Source organism: Protomyctophum bolini, assembly GCF_963924005.1.
Source record: "Protomyctophum bolini genome assembly, chromosome: 11".
In the NCBI taxonomy this organism is placed as follows: Eukaryota; Metazoa; Chordata; class Actinopteri; order Myctophiformes; family Myctophidae; genus Protomyctophum; species Protomyctophum bolini.
In genome coordinates, this window is record NC_137872.1 from 6,498,818 (window position 1) to 6,520,514 (window position 21,697).

Here is a 21,697-nt window from a genome sequence, read left to right on the forward strand (position 1 = left end):
AGATAATCTTAGTTGGGGGTCCTTGACATACATGCGTGTCAGTGTGCGTGCGTGTGTGTGTGTGTGTGTGTGTGTGTGTGTGTGCGTGAAAAGCAGTGTAATTAAGGTACCTGTCCAGGTGAAAGGCGGCGACCTCTGCGTTGTGTCTCTCAAAGTCGGAGAAGTAGAAGAAGTCTGGAGGAGTCTCCTGTTCTCTGGTCTGTCTGTAAAAAACACACACAAATAATAATAGTTAGGCTTCACTCACACCTGCACAACAGATTGTTGTATCTGCTGCATGAGACTTGTTTACTGATGCAAGCTCGCAATTAATCTCCAATGGGAGTCACATGGTTTGACACAACATTTTTGTTGTTTGAGGGGGAGGGGGGCAGTCGAAACACAGCCGAAAGCCGTACAACAAAAATGTTGTGTCAAACCATGTGACTTCCATTGGAAATGCATTGGGGCAAGATGTAAACAAATCCTTTGTTACTACTCCCAGTCCCGGTAGAGTGGTTCCGGAGCAACGGATTGTGTGGCCTTGTCTTGCCCTAATAATGGAACTGATCGAGGGTATAGCTACTGGGACTTGATCAGAGAGAGAGAGAGAGAGAGAGAGAGAGAGAGAGAGAGAGAGAGAGAGAGAGAGAGAGAGAGAGAGAGAGAGAGAGGCTGGTCAGGAGAGGACACGCACACGCCCTTGCACTGGTCACGTGTACAGAACCCAGTGGATGTGACGATGCATGACAGTGACCGCCAGAGGGCAGCAGAGAGACACTCAGTAAAAGAGACATCAGAGAGACAGACCCACAGTCAGCTAACTAGACAAGTCACACATTTGATTTCTTTTATTTGGATCTGCACAAGAGGCGTATACAGAATAGACCCAAACACTGGTCAGAATAAGGTTATACATTACATGGTCCAACCAAGCTGCTGCACATGCGCTTAACACACAGAGGGAAAAGAAGAGAAAGTATATATTTAAAAAAAATATATATATGTATATATATACAGCACATTGTTGACATACTATATACTTGATACTACTAGACAGGATGTTTGTTTTGGGTTTTTTTAAGCCTCCTAGGGATAAATGAAACAACGCCTTCTCCAGACAGACAGACTGCCCATAGTAGCTGAGACAGAACAGTATTTAGCCAGCTTTTTTGCATTTGTTTTTAGCAATCCACCCAATTGCAAACCCCTGAGCACAAGTTTATGGACATGGCCCAGACTTCCAAATACAAGGACAATAAGTTGACAGTTATATCCCAAGGCCATAATACGTTCCACCAAAAGCTGATATTTCATAAGTTTGGATGTAAAACAAGTGTCCATATACAAATCAAATGGGCAGCCTATTTCAAATATAGTGACAGTTTTTCTAATTTCATTGATGAACACAATATCTGGGGTATTTGGAATATTTTGTAGTGAATTGACATGCGTGTCATTGTGATCAAACCAGTCTATTTTTACAGTGCTGTGTTTATACATTCTTGTTGTCCTGTCCTGTACTCCTCTGATCTTGTCTGAGACCAGGTCCACCAGACGGTCATGTCTGGCAATGTACAGTCCTTTATAGTGGCTGCAACCATTTAAGATGTGTGCGACTGTTTCTTTGTCATGTGGTACTGGATGTAGGATGCACACACACACACACACACACACACACACACACACACACACACACACACACACACAGATTACTATGAAAACCTGCGAAACCTGTCAGTCTGTGTAGTCAGTCCGTCAGCCACGCCTCCATATATGGCCATCAGCCCGTCAAGCCTCGTGACACACACCATATATGGCCATCTCCATTTGTCAATCTGACCTCATCCAAATACTGCATGTGCACTCAAGACACACTCCATATATGGTTTCCAGGTGGTCCTGAGAGTTGGTGACCAAGTGGACCCCTATGAATCTTTAACTCTTTGAGAGTGTACAATTAAACCACATGGATCCGTATACGCCATTTGGTTTCATGTTACACTCTCAAGAGTAAAATTATTGTTAAACATTATTTAATGTACAAGATGTACAGTATACACAATTAGAGAATGTAGAAGAATTGTATATTTTGATCAAAGCTTGCCTGTTATCTCTCCCAAGGGTACCAACATCAATACAGAATGGAATTGTGGGCAAAATCTTGTCCAACACCACCAAAACATCCTTTGGTTTCGGGGCCTGAGAGGCTAAATGTCATCAAATGGTGGTTCTGTGGCTCAAATGGGTCTGAGAGGTTAAATGTCATCAAATGGTGGTCCGTGGCTCAAATGCAGAATAAATAATATAATATGTATAAATATATACCTATAACCCCCCTAGCAACAATCAACATCAAACCCCCTAGCAACCATCAACATCAAACCCCCTAGCAACCAACAGCAAAACAGAGAGTAGAGAAAAGGGCGGGCGAGGCAGATAATGGATGAGTCAGCAACGCAGAGAGAGAGAGAGAGAGAGAGAGAGAGAGAGAGAGAGTGCTAAGATGTTTCTTTCTGTCAGTGTAGTAACACCCCACACACATATTGTCAGGGAGGTGGCTCTGTATCGTTTGCGACAGTCAGTCACTCATATTTGATACAGTCTGTTTCTAGCGAAAATTTAACTAATTCAGCAGCAGTAACCATAGCGTTTTGTTGATTCTTTGATTGATTGAAATATGTATTAACAGTTTGCAGAATTACCTAAATTCAATACAAAGACTGTTAACTGTGAGTGGACCTCCCAATAAAGCATTATTACACTTGTTTACAAGAGGGTCCACCATGTTCAAATCATCAAAACATTTACAAATAGACACTTCTATAGCCAAATAATTCTTCATAAAGGAGGTAAAAAAAGGAAAAGTAAGAAAAATGTAAAGTGAGGGGAAAAAGGGTGGGTGCATGGTGGGGGGGGGGATTCAGATTTTACGGGGACAGTTTCGAATTGCAGCCGTCCGTAGGTGCCCTTTGAGAGCGGTTTTGAAGGAGTCAAGTAAGCGGCCGGGATGACATGTTTATTATATGAATAAAAAGTACATTAACCCGTGAATTTGCGCCCTCTACCGATATTGACGCCAGACGGCGGTGCTCTATAGCGGCTGGATCCGCGGCTAGTCGCAGAAACATTCTGACAGGCCTTGTGTAAAAGACCTCCTGCCGTCTGATAGGTGATATGTGCAGCCGTGTAAAGTAACAAAGCAGATTTACCTAATGTGTTTTTTTTTGGGGGGGGGATTATTAAATGTGTCAGTGATTCCATTGTATATTTACTTATTAATTATGACTTTATTTTATTTATTAACCCACTCAGACAAGGAACCATTTTTGGTGCATTCATGTTATACTTTAGCTATTGAAAAATAGCAGACCTACAAGCTCATAGCGTAGATCTGCTACTTTTTAAATATCATGAAAATGTGGTGCAAATCTTTGCCTATATATTATTTCAGAGCGAACGTTTTTAACTCAAATCTTTGCTTCTGGGGGGGGGGTCCATGGAACAACATATTTTCATATGGGGGTCGGCGGCCAAATTCAGACAATTCTGGGGGTCCTTGACATGAAAAAGGTTGAGCACCACTGACATAGAAACAGAGGGTTTTCACAAAACTGTCAGGATTTAGAAGCCATATTCTTCAGGTCTAAATGGGTTAAGTTACGGGTCATATCTGCCCTACATGTGCAATGTGTGTGATTACGAAACCCCGAAAGGACAAACAGAAACACAGATTGTAAAACGTTCCAATGTTCAATGACAAACATACACAAAGTAAATTGTTAATCGCCAATTATCTGCGTGACATTTTATAATGTCACGTTGATCTGTCCACGGGGAGAGAGAGAGAGAGAGAGAGAGAGAGAGAGAGAGAGAGAGAGAGAGCGAGAGAGTGACATTGATCTGTATTTTAACCCATTCAGAGTGGAGGACGCATCTGTTTCACCTCATAGCTTTTAACTACTTTAACCATTATATATTATACTTTATAGCTGTTGAAAAAAAATAGCAAATCTGCAAGCCCATAGTGCGGCAATTTTTTGGGGAAAAAAACGTGAAAACGTTTGTGCAAGTCTTATACTCTTGCACAGTGAACATTTGTAATGTCTTACAGGAGGAGAGGACAGACATTAACCCATTCTGACCTGAGATCAGATTCATACGAGGTTTCCACTGGACACACAATGGTCTGATTAACCCATTCTGACCTGAGATCAGATTCTAAAAATGTCAGTCGCTCTTTGATTTTTCAAAAATAGCAGACCTACAAGCTCGTAGCGCGCCACTCGGTGGCGCGCTATGAGCTTGTAGATCTGCTATTTTTCAATGGCTAAAGCATAACATAATGCTAACACCAAAATGAGTCCCCGTTCAGAATGGGTTAAAGATCTAAATGTCGATAACAGGAGGAGAAGTCAGTCAGACAGACTGCTGTTTTTCCACAGCCTGCTGTCAATCACGCTGTGATGATGCTGTGGATGCTAATTACATTCACACTATTGATCTATATTGGAGGCTGCATGGGTGGCTCCTTTTCAGTGACACACACACGCACGCACGCACATAGGCACACACACACACACACGTGCGCATGCATGCACACACACACACACACACACATACAAAAACAACACATTATGAAATCTAACAAGTTACAACAAGTGTAATCTACAACACAATTTCATGTAGTGTGGGGTCCCTGCTTCATCTCTCTCTCTCTCTCTCTCTCTCTCTCTCTCAGCCATAAGGTGTGAAGTGTATGTGTTTATCTCAGAGTGTTCCATCCTCCCGTCACGCCATGCATGACTCTCAACACGCTGTGGTTTATCTCCGACAAACAACAACTCGTCTCTATAGCACGCTGTGGGTTTTATCTCCAACAATGACAAACAATGCGTGTTGTTCTTTCTGCTACAGTAACACAGAAGGATGTGTCCCGCACGTTATGTTTACAGACATTTTCTTTCCCCAAAGGACTTTCAAACTAGGAAGGGTATGGCCTGGTTAGCCTGCAATGAAATGCATAAGATCTGGTCACGCCAGCTTAGTAAGAGGTTCAAAGTAAGAAATCACACCCGTGTGAACTGAGTGGTGCAGCCCCCCCCCCCCCCACCCACACACCTCTCTCTCCGATTCTACCCTATGGCTCCGAGACATGGACACTTTCAAAGACATTTGAGAAATGGTTGGATGGCACTTACACCCGCCTTCTAATGAGAGCGCAAAATCTCTCTTGGAAGAGCCACCCGTCGACTACTCTAATGCACGGCAACCTTCCCCGTGTTTCTTCACTGGTCCGATCCAGAAGAATGACAATGAGGTTATATCGTCCCTTCTTCTCTGGAATAATCCTGCCTCAAAGCAGACCAGAGGTCCTGCCTTGCTGTGCTGTGTGCCTGGCCTTGTTGTGCTGTGTGGTTTGTGGTCAGCTTGCTGCTTCCTAAATAGATGCCATCTATCACAGGCTAAGTGCAGCTCAGCCATGTGGTTGTGGTCAGTGGGTGGGTGACGGCAGGCAGGCAGGCATGCAGGCAGGCAGCGTAGGCAGGCAGGCAGTGCAGGCAGGCAGGCAGTGCAGACAGACAGGCAGGCAGGAAACATGGTGAAACCGCAGCGCCCACAACCTGCCAGACTGTGGTGCTGCTGTTTCATCATGGTGTATCTTAGTGACGGCTGGGCAGAGCATGTGGGACTCGGGGGAATGTGTTGCTCCTCGAAATAGAAATGTAAAAACATTCCTGCGGAAAAATCTACCAGCATGCATCCTCTTCTGGAGGGAGAAAACACTGAACATCTACCAGCATGCAGCCTCTTCTGGAGGGAGAAAACACTGAACATCTACCAGCATGCAGCCTCTTCTGGAGGGAGAAAACACTGAACATCTACCAGCATGCATCCTCTTCTGGAGGGAGAAAACACTGAACATCTACCAGCATGCAGCCTCTTCTGGAGGGAGAAAACACTGAACATCTACCAGCATGCATCCTCTTCTGGAAGGAGGAAAACACTGAACATCTACCAGCATGCAGCCTCTTCTGGAGGGAGAAAACACTGAACATCTACCAGCATGCAGCCTCTTCTGGAGGGAGAAAACACTGAACATCTACCAGCATGCAGCCTCTTCTGGAGGGAGAAAACACTGAACATCTACCAGCATGCAGCCTCTTCTGGAGGGAGAAAACACTGAACATCTACCAGCATGCAGCCTCTTCTGGAGGGAGAAAACACTGAACATCTACCAGCATGCATCCTCTTCTGGAGGGAGAAAACACTGAACATCTACCAGCATGCAGCCTCTTCTGGAGGGAGAAAACACTGAACATCTACCAGCATGCATCCTCTTCTGGAGGGAGAAAACACTGAACATCTACCAGCATGCAGCCTCTTCTGGAAGGAGAAAACACTGAACATCTACCAGCATGCATCCTCTTCTGGAGGAAGAAAACACTGAACATCTACCAGCATGCAGCCTCTTCTGGAGGGAGAAAACACTGACATTCTGTTTTTCTCCTCTCTCTCTCTCTCTGTCATAAGAAAGACAAACAGCCCTAAAGTGTGATCGTGGCTTTGATGTTTCTTCAGTGAGATTCCCAAACACACGCTGTGCTCTTTGTTAGTGAGGCAAACCTGCGAGTATATATGGTTTACTTGCAGTAGTGAAAAATAATAATAAAAAAGCTAAAAGTATGATGAAGTACATCAAGTAGTGCATTAACATAGAGAAAAACAAAAACCTAAAAGTTTAAACTATGCAGAAAAGAGGTTCTCAAAATCCAGGGTCCCCCTTAACTCTGACAGTGTACAAATGGAACCAAATGGACCCGAGGATCAAGTTATCCCCCGAAAGTCCATGGAATGAACTCTGAGAACCACAGACATAGACTGTGTTACTTCAAACTACATTATACAAGCACACACGTCTTATTCACGCGCGCACATGCATGTATGCATGCACGCACACATGCACGCACGTGCGCACGCATGCTCACACAGTACACTGCTGTCAGTCACTAGCGCTCTTCTTTGTGTGTAAGAATCTCCCCATGCAGCAGAGCTTTCTAAAGCAGCACCTTATAGGCTGCAGGAGTCCCAGGATATATGCTGAGTGTACGGGTTTCCCCAGCCAGCCAGACAGCCAACCAGCCAACCAGTCAGCCTGGACAGACAGACAGTCAGCCAGCCAGCCAGCCTGGATAGACAGACAGCCAGCCAGTCAGCCTGGACAGACAGACAGTCAGCCAGCCTGGATAGACCATTAGACAGACATTCAGCCAGTCAGTCAGCCTGGACAGACAGACAGTCAGCCAGCCAGCCAGCCTGGATAGACAGACAGTCAGCCAGCCAGTCAGTCAGTCAGCCAGCCAGTCAGTCAGCCAGCCAGCCAGCCAGCCAGTCAGCCAGCCAGTCAGACAGACAGAGAGTCCTCTGTTTGTGGCCCTGCCACATAGTGCCCTGCGCTGGGAGGGGTGACCCGGGCCAACCCCAGGATCGTGTTGCGGCCTCCCCACACCTCCCCACACCTCCCCTGGCAGGTGGACACCAGACCCGGCCCACCCACCGCCCCTCCTCCTAACACTCTGCTCTGACAATGTGACGGCCCACCGGTGGCCAGGCTGGGTATCACACGTTCCAGTGATGGGGGGGGGAAATAAATAAAAAAAAATCTTTTGCAACCGTAGGTCGCATTTACTATGAAAACCTGCATCTGCCGTCCGTCAGTTAGTTAGTTATAGTCACCCCACGCATCCATATATGACCATGCCCCTTAGATCTCCATATATGGAGCTGACCTTTTCTGACATTCCATAGGTTGATCTGACCTCATCAAACCCTGTACACTCAAGACACGCTCCATATATGGCCAGTACAGAATTCATTCCATATGCCAAAGCGCCAGTGCTAACCCAGCAGTATGCCGTCTTCAAATTTGTACACTCTCAGAGTAAAATTTACAAGTGGTTTTACAATATAAATCGGGGTAACAGAGAGAGAAAATACCCGCATAGACTAAATCATGTCAAACTGGGGTGTCCTTGAAATTAATATGTTTCGGAATCACTGCTAGAGTCGTGAAATCCATATGGGGGTCACTGGTGTATATGTTTGCAAATGGGGGGTCCACGGCCTAATAAATGTCGAGGTGGCCGCATATTCCACGTGCGCGCGCGTGTGTGCATGTGTGTGTGCGCGTGCATGTGTGAGAGACGCCGTCACAACAGGCCTGGGTTACACAGACACAATGCCCCCCCCCCCCCCAGTCTGTGGGAGAACTGTGGTTCCATTCAGCAGTGATACTGAAGAGCGACTTGGAACACATGTGCGTGTGCGTGTGTGTGTGTGTGTGTGTGTGTGTGTGTGTGTGTGCGTGCGTGCATGCGTGCGTGCATGCGTGCGTGCGTGCGTGTCCATTCAGCAGTGATAGCGTAGTAGAGCTGTGTCTCTAAGGTCCACGTGGTTACGTGTACCTTTCTTGTACCTTCTGTCACGGCCTGGGGAGTCGCCTCGCGGAGCCAGACTACTGGTCCACAGTCTAGCACAGAATGCTACTGGAACTACACCTCCCCAAATCTGAGTTCTCTGTTCGTCATTTCCGTTCACAAAAATATACTTTGAAATATATTTCTGTGTTTCCATTTATGCTAAGCAGCAAGCTATATATGCTTGGGGGTCCTTGACATGAACATGGTTTGAGAACGACTGACATAGAAACATAGGGTTTTCAGAAAATTAGTCAGGATTTAGAAGGAATTTGTAGAATCGTCCCCAGGTCTAAATGGGTTAAAGACAAGCGAAACATAAATGGACAGCCTGTCCCGTCCGACATCTACACCGAATCAATTAGCTCTGCATGTAACCTTCTGAGGCAGACAGGAATGCAAGAAATTAAAGCCTGGGCCTCATTAGCATAAGACGTTTAATTTCCACCTGCGTAAAACACCCTGTGCAAACGAGCCGTGATGAATTGCTAAAACGCTGAGCAGTCCTTTAATCATACGTATCAGATTTTAATCACAGGTATAAGATTCCACCGGAGCAATTAGACCGAGGAGAGAGAGAGAGAGAGAGAGAGAGAGAGAGAGAGAGAGAGAGAGAGAGAGAGAGAGAGAGAGAGAGAGAGAGAGAGAGAGAGAGAGGGAGAGGGAGAGGGAGAGGGAGAGAGAGAGAGAGAGAGAGAGGGAGAGAGAGAGAGAGAGAGAGAGAGAGAGAGAGAGAGAGAGAGAGAGAGAGAGCTTGCTTTGAGCAGACACAGCCGCGGTGTCATTGAAGACAACGTTTATTGGCTCCCTCTCGTCCTCGTAAAAAAAAAAAAAAGACAAAATAAATGAATGGTTCTCGTGGAATGTCTAGAACTAAACTTAAAACTTCTGACAGTTAAACTTTCTCTGTGGAGGAAGGAAAAAAAGGGGGGGGGGGGGGGGTAAAAAAAAGCCTCTCAGTCAGAGAGAGAGAGAGAGCAAGAATTCCGCGGAGAGGAGAGGAATTCCCCCCCCGAACGGTTTTAACCCCTTATAGGACTGAGACCAGATTCTACAAAATGTCTTCTAAAACATGACAGTTTTCTGAAAACACCTGTTTGTATAATCAGTGGTTTTTCAAACTATTTCATGTCGGGGACCCCAAACATTATGATGTATTCGGACCGCCCGACCCCCATCTAAACATATGTTGTTCCAGCAAATATCTGACTTTAAAATGTTCACTGTGAAACAAGAATATATATATTCAAAGATTTGCGGCCCATTTTCACGATGAAAGAAACCGAGTCAGTAACGATGGAAGTTGGAGATCCATGCGCCACCTGGCTATGCAATACCCGTTGTACCCGTGTCAGATTGATTCAATCAATCAATTACAAATATTCAATTCAAAATATTAAATTGAAAATATTCGATCAATCAATCAATCAATCAATCAGTCAGTCCACACTTGGGGGTAATGGGATTTCTTTTCTGCCGTCAGCAACTCTGCCTTCACCTCAGAGAAGTACTTGGCAACACAAATGAACTGGGTCACCCCCCCGCCCCTCTCTCCCCCCCCCCCCCCCCATCTCTCTCTCTCTCACAATACTTCTGCTTAACCTTGCAGGATTTAGCCATGTTTGAAGACAACGCGCCACACACACACACACACACACACACACACACACACACACACACACACACACACACCTTCACAATAGGACTGTCAGATGTTGTTGTTTTGGTACAGCCTATCTTGTTATGGCTCAGTCTGTCCTTGACGACGCTACAGACAGTGGAACAATACACGCATGGACACCGGATAATATCTAAAGAAGAAAGACAGAGAAAGAAGGATGGGGCTGGCATGGAGGGTAAACTACGTCAGACATAGAGAAGGATGGGGCTGGCATGGAGGGTAAACTACGTCAGGCATAGAGAAGGATGGGGCTGGCATGGAGGGTAAACTACGTCAGGCATAGAGAAGGATGGGGCTGGCATGGAGGGTAAACTACGTCAGACAGAGGAGGATGGGGCTGGCATGGAGGGTAAACTACGTCAGACATAGAGAAGGATGGGGCTGGCATGGAGGGTAAACTACGTCAGACATAGAGAAGGATGGGGCTGTCATGGAGGGTAAACTACGTCAGACATAGAGAAGGATGGGGCTGGCATGGAGGGTAAACTACGTCAGACAGAGGAGGATGGGGCTGGCATGGAGGGTAAACTACGTCAGACAGAGGAGGATGGGGCTGACATGGAGGGTAAACTACGTCAGACATAGAGAAGGATGGGGCTGGCATGGAGGGTAAACTACGTCAGACAGAGGAGGATGGGGCTGGCATGGAGGGTAAACTACGTCAGACAGAGGAGGATGGGGCTGGCATGGAGGGTAAACTACGTCAGACATAGAGAAGGATGGGGCTGACATGGAGGGTAAACTACGTCAGACATAGAGAAGGATGGGGCTGGCATGGAGGGTAAACTATGTCAGGCATAGAGAAGGATGGGGCTGGCATGGAGGGTAAACTACGTCAGACATAGAGAAGGATGGGGCTGGCATGGAGGGTAAACTACGTCAGGCATAGAGAAGGATGGGGCTGGCATGGAGGGTAAACTACGTCAGACAGAGGAGGATGGGGCTGGCATGGAGGGTAAACTACGTCAGACATAGAGAAGGATGGGGCTGGCATGGAGGGTAAACTACGTCAGACAGAGGAGGATGGGGCTGGCATGGAGGGTAAACTACGTCAGGCATAGAGAAGGATGGGGCTGACATGGAGGGTAAACTACGTCAGACAGAGGAGGATGGGGCTGGCATGGAGGGTAAACTACGTCAGACATAGAGAAGGATGGGGCTGGCATGGAGGGTAAACTACGTCAGACAGAGGAGGATGGGGCTGGCATGGAGGGTAAACTACGTCAGGCATAGAGAAGGATGGGGCTGACATGGAGGGTAAACTACGTCAGGCATAGAGAAAAGTTATTTTCAAAAAGTGATTGTATAAGACTGTCAACATGTGGTTTATGCAGTATTCATGTTTCCTATTATACCTGTGTGAATTTGTATTATTAATATTAATATGTATTATTCTGTAATGTCCACACCCCACCATCAGGTGATGCCACCAATTAGTAATTCTCAGCACCTGAGCTTTATTGTTTTGGAGCTCTTTAAGAGCAAGTTATTTGTCTGTTATAATAATATAGCAGTGACGAAGGTCTTATAGGACCCAAACGTTTACTACTTGTAATTGCACGTAAGAGCACTTTATGAGACTAGCATGTAAAAAAAGTTGTCTTAAGTCTCGGTCTAAGGAGGTATCCTTAATTTTTAATACAGTGAGCGAGTCTTTTTCTGTCAAGTTTTCTACGACGTCAGGCACCCTTATAGACGTTTAAAAAAAATGTATGTATTCAAAAATCATTTTAACCCATTTTGGTGTTTTAAGCATCATGTTATGCTTTAGCTATTGACAAATAGCAGATCTACAAGCTTGTAGGTCTGTTTTTGGTTTTTTTAATCATTAAAATGTGGCCCAAATCATTGAATATATATTATTTCCGAGCAAACGTTTTTAACTCAAATCTTTGCTTCAAATTTTTGGGGGTCCTTGACATGTTTGAGAAGGACTGACATATTAGAAACATGCGTTCTTCAGAAAACTGTTACATACATATATGTAACAGTTTTCTGATTTGTGACGATTTTCTGACGATCAAATCATTAGAAAGAAGAAAAGAAACACTATTTGTTTTGTTTTTCGTCTTATAAATGATTTGATCGTCCCAAAATATTGTGTTCATTGTCATGATTCGTCACGATCCGAATTGGCTTTGTCCGCTGCGTAACCGTCTTTAAATAAATTATAGAGAATGCATGGGGCTTCCACTTCCTGGGCCACTCGCTTTTCTGAAAGGGGGCGGGGACTGCGGCGCTCTATAGTGGCTTACAGAAACCTGACACTCAACCAACCAGAAAAGGGCAAAGAAAGACATTTAGTGTGGTCAGTTTGGACACAGAGCACAGAGTGTACAGTACAATACACACACCTACCAGGTGGAACACACACACACACACACACACACACACACACACACACACACACACACACACACACACACACACACACACACACACACACACACACACACACACACAAAGGCTGCTCTGACAGACAGTTCTTCTGTTCGCCAGTGCACAGGGTGAGCGAGGGTGCATGAACCCTGTAACCCCTGTGTGTGTGTGTGTGTGTGCGTGTGTGTGTGTGTGTGTGTGTGTGCGCTAAGGCTGTACCCTAGCCCTGTTTTGACTCGAACTTCGGCAGGAATTTTCGAGCGAACATCCGGACCATTTGTTTCTAATTAATTAATTTCTCCGAGTGCTTTTAACCAGGCTGCAATTCAACACGAGATATCCGCCTTGAACATGATTAGTGCAGCGCTGAAGAGAGTGCAGTGCCCTCTCTTTATCAATCTCTCTCGTCTCTCCCAACACACACACGTCACACACACACACACGTCACACACACGTCACACACACACACACACACACACACACACGTCACACACACACACACACACGTCACACACACACACACACACACACACACACACACACACACACACACACACACACACGTCACACACACACACACACACACACACACACACGTCACACACACGTCACACACACACGTCACACACACACACACAGCATCAAGTGGCTCTTGCATGCGTTGATTGTGCTCCGCGAAAACAGCTGATATGCGAGCTCATCATTCCATAAAAATGAGTAATTGTGAGTACCTGTACGACTGTCCATATTTTTTGTCAGACCAAAAATGCTTCCCAATGCCTCTGTAAGCTTGCTGGCAGGCAGCTAAAACGAGAGTGTAGCTTGCTCGTTAGCTGTCTCTCTTTCATTCATTTGTTCCACCTGTGTAGGCTACTCTCAGAAGCATTGAGTGTGTGTGTGTGTGTGTGTGTGTGTGTGTGTGTGTGTGTGTGTGTCACTGTGTTTGTCTCTTCTGCTGTCATGCAGGACTTTCAAATTATTGTAAACACAACATGAACATAGTACTCTTATTATCCATATATATTTTCGAGTAAAATAATAATAATAATAATAAATTATTTAATATAAAAATAAAAAATAAAATAAAACGAATGGTTCAAGCCCAATAATTAAGATTTGAGTGCCAACCCTAACGAGCGAACATTCGAACCCTGAAGGTTCTGGGACAGCCTTAGTGTGCGCTCCTGTGTGTGTGTGTGCGCGTGTGCGTGCGTGTGTGTGTGTGTGTGCGTGTGTGCGTGCATGTGTGTGTGTGCGTGCGTGCACACATGCATGAGCTGCAGCTGTGCTGACAGCTGTCTGGAGTAACAAGCTTCATCCGGTTTGACACGTTCGTGCTAACGCGCGCACGCACCCCTTACTGAACGTTCAGAACCTCGTACTGTAAATATCTTCCCGCGGCCATGTATTATTTATTCAGCGTTTGAGCCACGGACCACCATGTGATGACATTCAGACTCTCCCAAACCATAGAATATGTCGTTGGATAAGATTTTGTCCACAATTCCATCCATGCTGTATTGATGTTGGTACCATAAGGAGAGAAAGACAGACAGACGTCGATCAAAACTACAATTCTTCTACTTTCTCTAATTGTGCATGCATGTGGAGACTTCTTTAAGACGTAATGCAGACCTTTAACAATAATTTAAAAAAAAACAGAAACGATACTTCTGTTGGCTGAACGAGTTCTCTGTCGTGTTCTTTTTTTCAGTTCACCACACGTCGAGAGATGGAGGCAGATGGAAAGCTTTCTGTGTGAGAGGGAGAGAGAGAGAGAGAGAGAGAGAGAGAGAGGCCAACGTCTGCCAAGACATGACCAATGAACCGGTCTGGGGGGTTAAGGGGGCAGTGGCCAGGGCTGGACTGAGACTGAGAAATTCTGCCCGGACATTTTCGCAGAATCTTCGCCAAGACTGCAGGCCCACCATAACCTGCGCACAGATATACTCTACTGACTTTTCAGGTCGAGGCCCATATTACAAATCCTTGAAATGCAATCCCTTAACACACCACCACATTTACAGTGCGACATATTATGATACACAACCAACAGACAACTAATTTAACATTGCACTGGAGCTTTTCACATCCTACCTGTCAGGGAGAAGTCTCTGTGCTACCCTAGGATACGCTACATCCTCCACAGCATCCCTCCACTGTGGAGTGCCACAGGGCTCTATCTTAGGATCAATCTTGTTTATGTTGTACGTGCTCCCCCTAGGATCTATTTTTAGAAAACATGGTGTTTCCTTCCACTGTTATACGCTGATGACAGCCCAATCTACCTGCCTCTGAAACGTAACAACCCTGACTCCTTAAGTTAAAACCCTCGCTCGCTTGCCTGGAGGCTGTAAAAGCATGGCTGGCTGAGACGTGTGGGGAGTCAACATGGGGACAAAATATGCTAGTCCCTCAAAACAATCACACAGCCAATCAAATCATCACAAATGTCATTGCGGCCAATCACTTTTGGCGCCTCCACTATCCACCTCTGGCAGTGGCTTCAAAACTACGGAATGAACTTCCCATTGCAATCAGAACCGCAGACTCACTCTCAATCTAAACCACGGAATGAACTTCCCATTGCAATCAGAACTACAGACTCACTCTCAATCTAAACCACGGAATGAACTTCCCATTGCAATCAGAACCGCAGACTCACTCTCAATCTTAATTCCGCCGCAGTCTGAAAACCTGGAGTCTTTAGACTCCAACTTAGCCTGTAGCACTTGCCTCGACGACCTCACAGGTGTACGCAAAGTATACGCACATGTTTTGACTATAAAGTACAACGTTCCAGTACTGCAATGTAGAAAAACTCTGTCACAATTTAATGTCCGGAACTCATAATTGACTTGAGAGTAAAAGTGCAAATGTATTCAGGCATTAAAATGTAATTAAAGTGCCAAAAAGTACAAAGTGTACTCGTGATGCAGAATACCAGTGCCAGTACACCTGGGGTATACGGGCACTGATGACGTGGAGGAGAGAACTGTGGCTCAGGAGGTAGAGCAGGTCATCCAATGACCCATGGGTCGGTGGTTCGAATCCCGGCTCCTCCTCCTGTCTACATGTCAAAGTGTCCTTGGGCAAAGACACTGAACCCCAAATTGCTCCCGATGTGCTGGTTGGTGCCTTGCATGGCTTCCGCCGCAATCGGTGTATGAATGTGTGTGTGAATGGGTGAATGTAATGCACTATGTAAACTGTAAAGCCTTGGATAAAAGGCGCCATATAAATGCACCATGTACCACACGGCGCCCACAGTGTCTCCAGCGGGAAACCGAGGACTGTGTGTGTGTGTGTGTGTGTGTGTGTGTGTGTGTGTGTGTGTGTGTGTGTGTGTGTGTGTTGCGTCTTTGTGCACGGTTCAATATCGAAGCCGGTGCTTCGTTTTAGACTCATGAACACTGATCGATGCCTCGCAATGATCAATCTATGATGACGAGATCAATACGGGCCACGCATGCAGGCCCCTCGGTGGAGCACACGCATGGGTCGCACACACGCACGCACGCACGCACACACGCGCATGCACACCCACGCACACACGCGCATGCACACCCACGCACACACGTGCATGCACACAGTCCAGTGAACATTCGATTGTTTCAGTGGCGCTGATCGAAGTCTATATAACATGCTTCACAGATCCATGGAGCCACAGTCCATCAAAGCATGACCGACCGTCCGCCCACCCTACTGGGGACTGGGGACTGGGGACGGGGACGGGACAGGGGGGTGGTGGTCAGGACCGGCTGAATGATGACCGACCGCCCGCCCACCCTACTGGGGACGGGGACAGGGACGGGGACAGGACGGGGGGAGGTGGTCAGGACCGGCTGAATGATGAATGGAATGACGTGGAACAGTGGATTTCACCACTAGTGGTCCTTGAGGGGGTGCCAGGGGGTCCCCAGCTACATGATGGAGAGTTGGTATAACCAAATGGACCCTTATAGATCTTTAACTGTTGAGAGCGTAACATGAAACCACGCGGACCGATACGTGTCCATTTGGTTTCATTGTACGTTATCATTGTCATTTTACGCCTAAGAGTTACATTATTGGCCCAGGCGGTGGCGTAATCGTCTGGGCACCCGACTGGTAATCCAGTCTGGCAGTGTGCCGCGGGTTCGACTCCCGAGCCCGACACGGCCTTTACTGCATGTAAATGTAAATTACATTATTGTTCAACATGTGCATCACCACTAGCATGTCTGAAGTCAAATCAGACACAAGTAGCATGATTGTGCTTAAATGTCTGAGATGATGGAATGGTGACGGTCATGAAAGAGGAACCTTCTGAAAGCTTCATGGGCCAAAGATAATAAACTTCAACATCTAAAAAAAAAAAAAATCTGGACAAAATCTTATCTGACAACAAACTATTCGTTTTGTGTCTGAGAGGCTAAATGTCGGATCAAATGGTTGTCCGAACGTCGCTCATGAATGCCAAATAAAGAATGGGCCTTGAAATGAAAAGGGTTGAAAAGCCACTGACGTGGAACACAAAGGCTGGTATCAACCCCCGAGAGGAGCCTGCCAACCTCGGACATGAAGAAAAACCTTTTAACCCATTTAGACCCGACGTATAAATCATGACAGTTTTCTGAAATACCCGTTTCTATATCAGTGCAGGTGCTCAATATTTCATGTCAAGGACCCAATGTAATTGGCCGCCGACCTCCATCTGAAAATATGTTGTTCCAGGGTCCCCCCAGAAGAAAAGATATGAGTTAAAAAACTGTTTAGAGGACAGTTTGAGAGGGAGAGAGGTGGTGGAGTTAACTGCTTTAGCGGACAGTTTGAAGGTCCACTGGAGTTAAGTGGTTTTACCCAAAGCTGTTTTTTTTTTTACTACTTTCCATTGGTTAAATATGTTTTAAACAGCACACAGACGTAAAGGGTGTCCAATAGCACTGATTTATGCAAAAGAAAAAGTCAAAATGGAGTTACCGGCAGGCGGTTTACTCCCGACAGCAATGCGATGAATGGCTCACCGCCCGCACGACCACAAAGCTACACTACAGCGCTAAGATCCGAGGAGACACACGTGCCCTATATATACCTGTGTGTGACCTATGACCTATGAGCACACACGCGTAGCACGCTGATGATGATAGTTATAGTCCATCCATCCATCCATCCATCCACCCATCCACCCACCATCCATCCATCCACCCACCATCCATCCATCCATCCACCCACCCACCATCCATCCATCCACCATCCATCCATCATCCATCCACAGAATCAGTGCCAGTCAAGGTCGATGCCCATGGCACGCCGGGAGGGACCTGGCAACGCGAGCCCCTGCATATTGTCCTGAGTGTGTGTGTGTGTGTGTGCGCGTGCATGCATGCGTGCGTGCGTGCGTGCCCACAGTGTCCAGCTGGCACCGCCAACTCCTCCACTTGGCAGAGATATAGACACCCCCCCGCCCCCGCCCCCCACCCCATGCCACATGGATCTCCACCTTTCATCTGTCCAGCTCTCTCTCTCTCTCTCTCTCTCCCTCTCCTGGGTATTGACCACTGATGTCTCTCTATCATTGTGTTACGCTCTATGTCTATACTACACTATGACGCCCGTCACAGCATCTGTTCACCATGAGGATGTAATGAATAGGGATGTCACGATACACTGTTATTGAGGATGTAATGAATAGGGATGTCACGATACACTGTTATTGAGGATGTAATGAATAGGGATGTCACGATACACTGTTATTGAGGATGTAATGAATAGGGATGTCACGATACACTGTTATTGAGGATGTAATGAATAGGGATGTCACGATACACTGTTATTGAGGATGTAATGAATAGGGATGTCACGATACACTGTTATTGAGGATGTAATGAATAGGGATGTCACGATACACTGTTATTGAGGATGTAATGAATAGGGATGTCACGATACACTGTTATTGAGGATGTAATGAATAGGGATGTCACGATACACTGTTATTGAGGATGTAATGAATAGGGATGTCACGATACACTGTTATTGAGGATGTAATGAATAGGGATGTCACGATACACTGTTATTGAGGATGTAATGAATAGGGATGTCACGATACACTGTTATTGAGGATGTAATGAATAGGGATGTCACGATACACTGTTATTGAGGATGTAATGAATAGGGATGTCACGATACACTGTTATTGAGGATGTAATGAATAGGGATGTCACGATACACTGTTATTGAGGATGTAATGAATAGGGATGTCACGATACACTGTTATTGAGGATGTAATGAATAGGGATGTCACGATACACTGTTATTGAGGATGTAATGAATAGGGATGTCACGATACACTGTTATTGAGGATGTAATGAATAGGGATGTCACGATACACTGTTATTGAGGATGTAATGAATAGGGATGTCACGATACACTGTTATTGAGGATGTAATGAATAGGGATGTCACGATACACTGTTATTGAGGATGTAATGAATAGGGATGTCACGATACACTGTTATTGAGGATGTAATGAATAGGGATGTCACGATACACTGTTATTGAGGATGTAATGAATAGGGATGTCACGATACACTGTTATTGAGGATGTAATGAATAGGGATGTCACGATACACTGTTATTGAGGATGTAATGAATAGGGATGTCACGATACACTGTTATTGAGGATGTAATGAATAGGGATGTCACGATACACTGTTATTGAGGATGTAATGAATAGGGATGTCACGATACACTGTTATTGAGGATGTAATGAATAGGGATGTCACGATACACTGTTATTGAGGATGTAATGAATAGGGATGTCACGATACACTGTTATTGAGGATGTAATGAATAGGGATGTCACGATACACTGTTATTGAGGATGTAATGAATAGGGATGTCACGATACACTGTTATTGAGGATGTAATGAATAGGGATGTCACGATACACTGTTATTGAGGATGTAATGAATAGGGATGTCACGATACACTGTTATTGAGGATGTAATGAATAGGGATGTCACGATACACTGTTATTGAGGATGTAATGAATAGGGATGTCACGATACACTGTTATTGAGGATGTAATGAATAGGGATGTCACGATACACTGTTATTGAGGATGTAATGAATAGGGATGTCACGATACACTGTTATTGAGGATGTAATGAATAGGGATGTCACGATACACTGTTATTGAGGATGTAATGAATAGGGATGTCACGATACACTGTTATTGAGGATGTAATGAATAGGGATGTCACGATACACTGTTATTGAGGATGTAATGAATAGGGATGTCACGATACACTGTTATTGAGGATGTAATGAATAGGGATGTCACGATACACTGTTATTGAGGATGTAATGAATAGGGATGTCACGATACACTGTTATTGAGGATGTAATGAATAGGGATGTCACGATACACTGTTATTGAGGATGTAATGAATAGGGATGTCACGATACACTGTTATTGAGGATGTAATGAATAGGGATGTCACGATACACTGTTATTGAGGATGTAATGAATAGGGATGTCACGATACACTGTTATTGAGGATGTAATGAATAGGGATGTCACGATACACTGTTATTGAGGATGTAATGAATAGGGATGTCACGATACACTGTTATTGAGGATGTAATGAATAGGGATGTCACGATACACTGTTATTGAGGATGTAATGAATAGGGATGTCACGATACACTGTTATTGAGGATGTAATGAATAGGGATGTCACGATACACTGTTATTGAGGATGTAATGAATAGGGATGTCACGATACACTGTTATTGAGGATGTAATGAATAGGGATGTCACGATACACTGTTATTGAGGATGTAATGAATAGGGATGTCACGATACACTGTTATTGAGGATGTAATGAATAGGGATGTCACGATACACTGTTATTGAGGATGTAATGAATAGGGATGTCACGATACACTGTTATTGAGGATGTAATGAATAGGGATGTCACGATACACTGTTATTGAGGATGTAATGAATAGGGATGTCACGATACACTGTTATTGAGGATGTAATGAATAGGGATGTCACGATACACTGTTATTGAGGATGTAATGAATAGGGATGTCACGATACACTGTTATTGAGGATGTAATGAATAGGGATGTCACGATACACTGTTATTGAGGATGTAATGAATAGGGATGTCACGATACACTGTTATTGAGGATGTAATGAATAGGGATGTCACGATACACTGTTATTGAGGATGTAATGAATAGGGATGTCACGATACACTGTTATTGAGGATGTAATGAATAGGGATGTCACGATACACTGTTATTGAGGATGTAATGAATAGGGATGTCACGATACACTGTTATTGAGGATGTAATGAATAGGGATGTCACGATACACTGTTATTGAGGATGTAATGAATAGGGATGTCACGATACACTGTTATTGAGGATGTAATGAATAGGGATGTCACGATACACTGTTATTGAGGATGTAATGAATAGGGATGTCACGATACACTGTTATTGAGGATGTAATGAATAGGGATGTCACGATACACTGTTATTGAGGATGTAATGAATAGGGATGTCACGATACACTGTTATTGAGGATGTAATGAATAGGGATGTCACGATACACTGTTATTGAGGATGTAATGAATAGGGATGTCACGATACACTGTTATTGAGGATGTAATGAATAGGGATGTCACGATACACTGTTATTGAGGATGTAATGAATAGGGATGTCACGATACACTGTTATTGAGGATGTAATGAATAGGGATGTCACGATACACTGTTATTGAGGATGTAATGAATAGGGATGTCACGATACACTGTTATTGAGGATGTAATGAATAGGGATGTCACGATACACTGTTATTGAGGATGTAATGAATAGGGATGTCACGATACACTGTTATTGAGGATGTAATGAATAGGGATGTCACGATACACTGTTATTGAGGATGTAATGAATAGGGATGTCACGATACACTGTTATTGAGGATGTAATGAATAGGGATGTCACGATACACTGTTATTGAGGATGTAATGAATAGGGATGTCACGATACACTGTTATTCGTTCCCCATCCCATCCCGATACCACGATTTATGTGTTAGCCGATACCTGAATACCGATACCAGAGAATAATATTTATAACTATAATAAGTTGTGTTGATAGCAGACTCCTCACTCAAATGTGC

The 21,697-nt window shown here is 44.9% G+C and overlaps 1 protein-coding gene across 1 annotated transcript in view; it reads right to left on the reverse strand.

Moving 5' to 3' along the window:
* The window catches only part of LOC308324539 (extracellular serine/threonine protein kinase FAM20C-like), a 65,751-nt gene that overhangs the window by 16,634 nt on the left and 27,420 nt on the right, over positions 1–21,697 (reverse strand). The window contains exon 5 of the mRNA XM_080776607.1: positions 111–203. Coding sequence (XP_080632733.1) covers positions 111–203 — 93 coding nt within the window. The remainder of the gene's footprint in view (positions 1–110; positions 204–21,697) is intronic.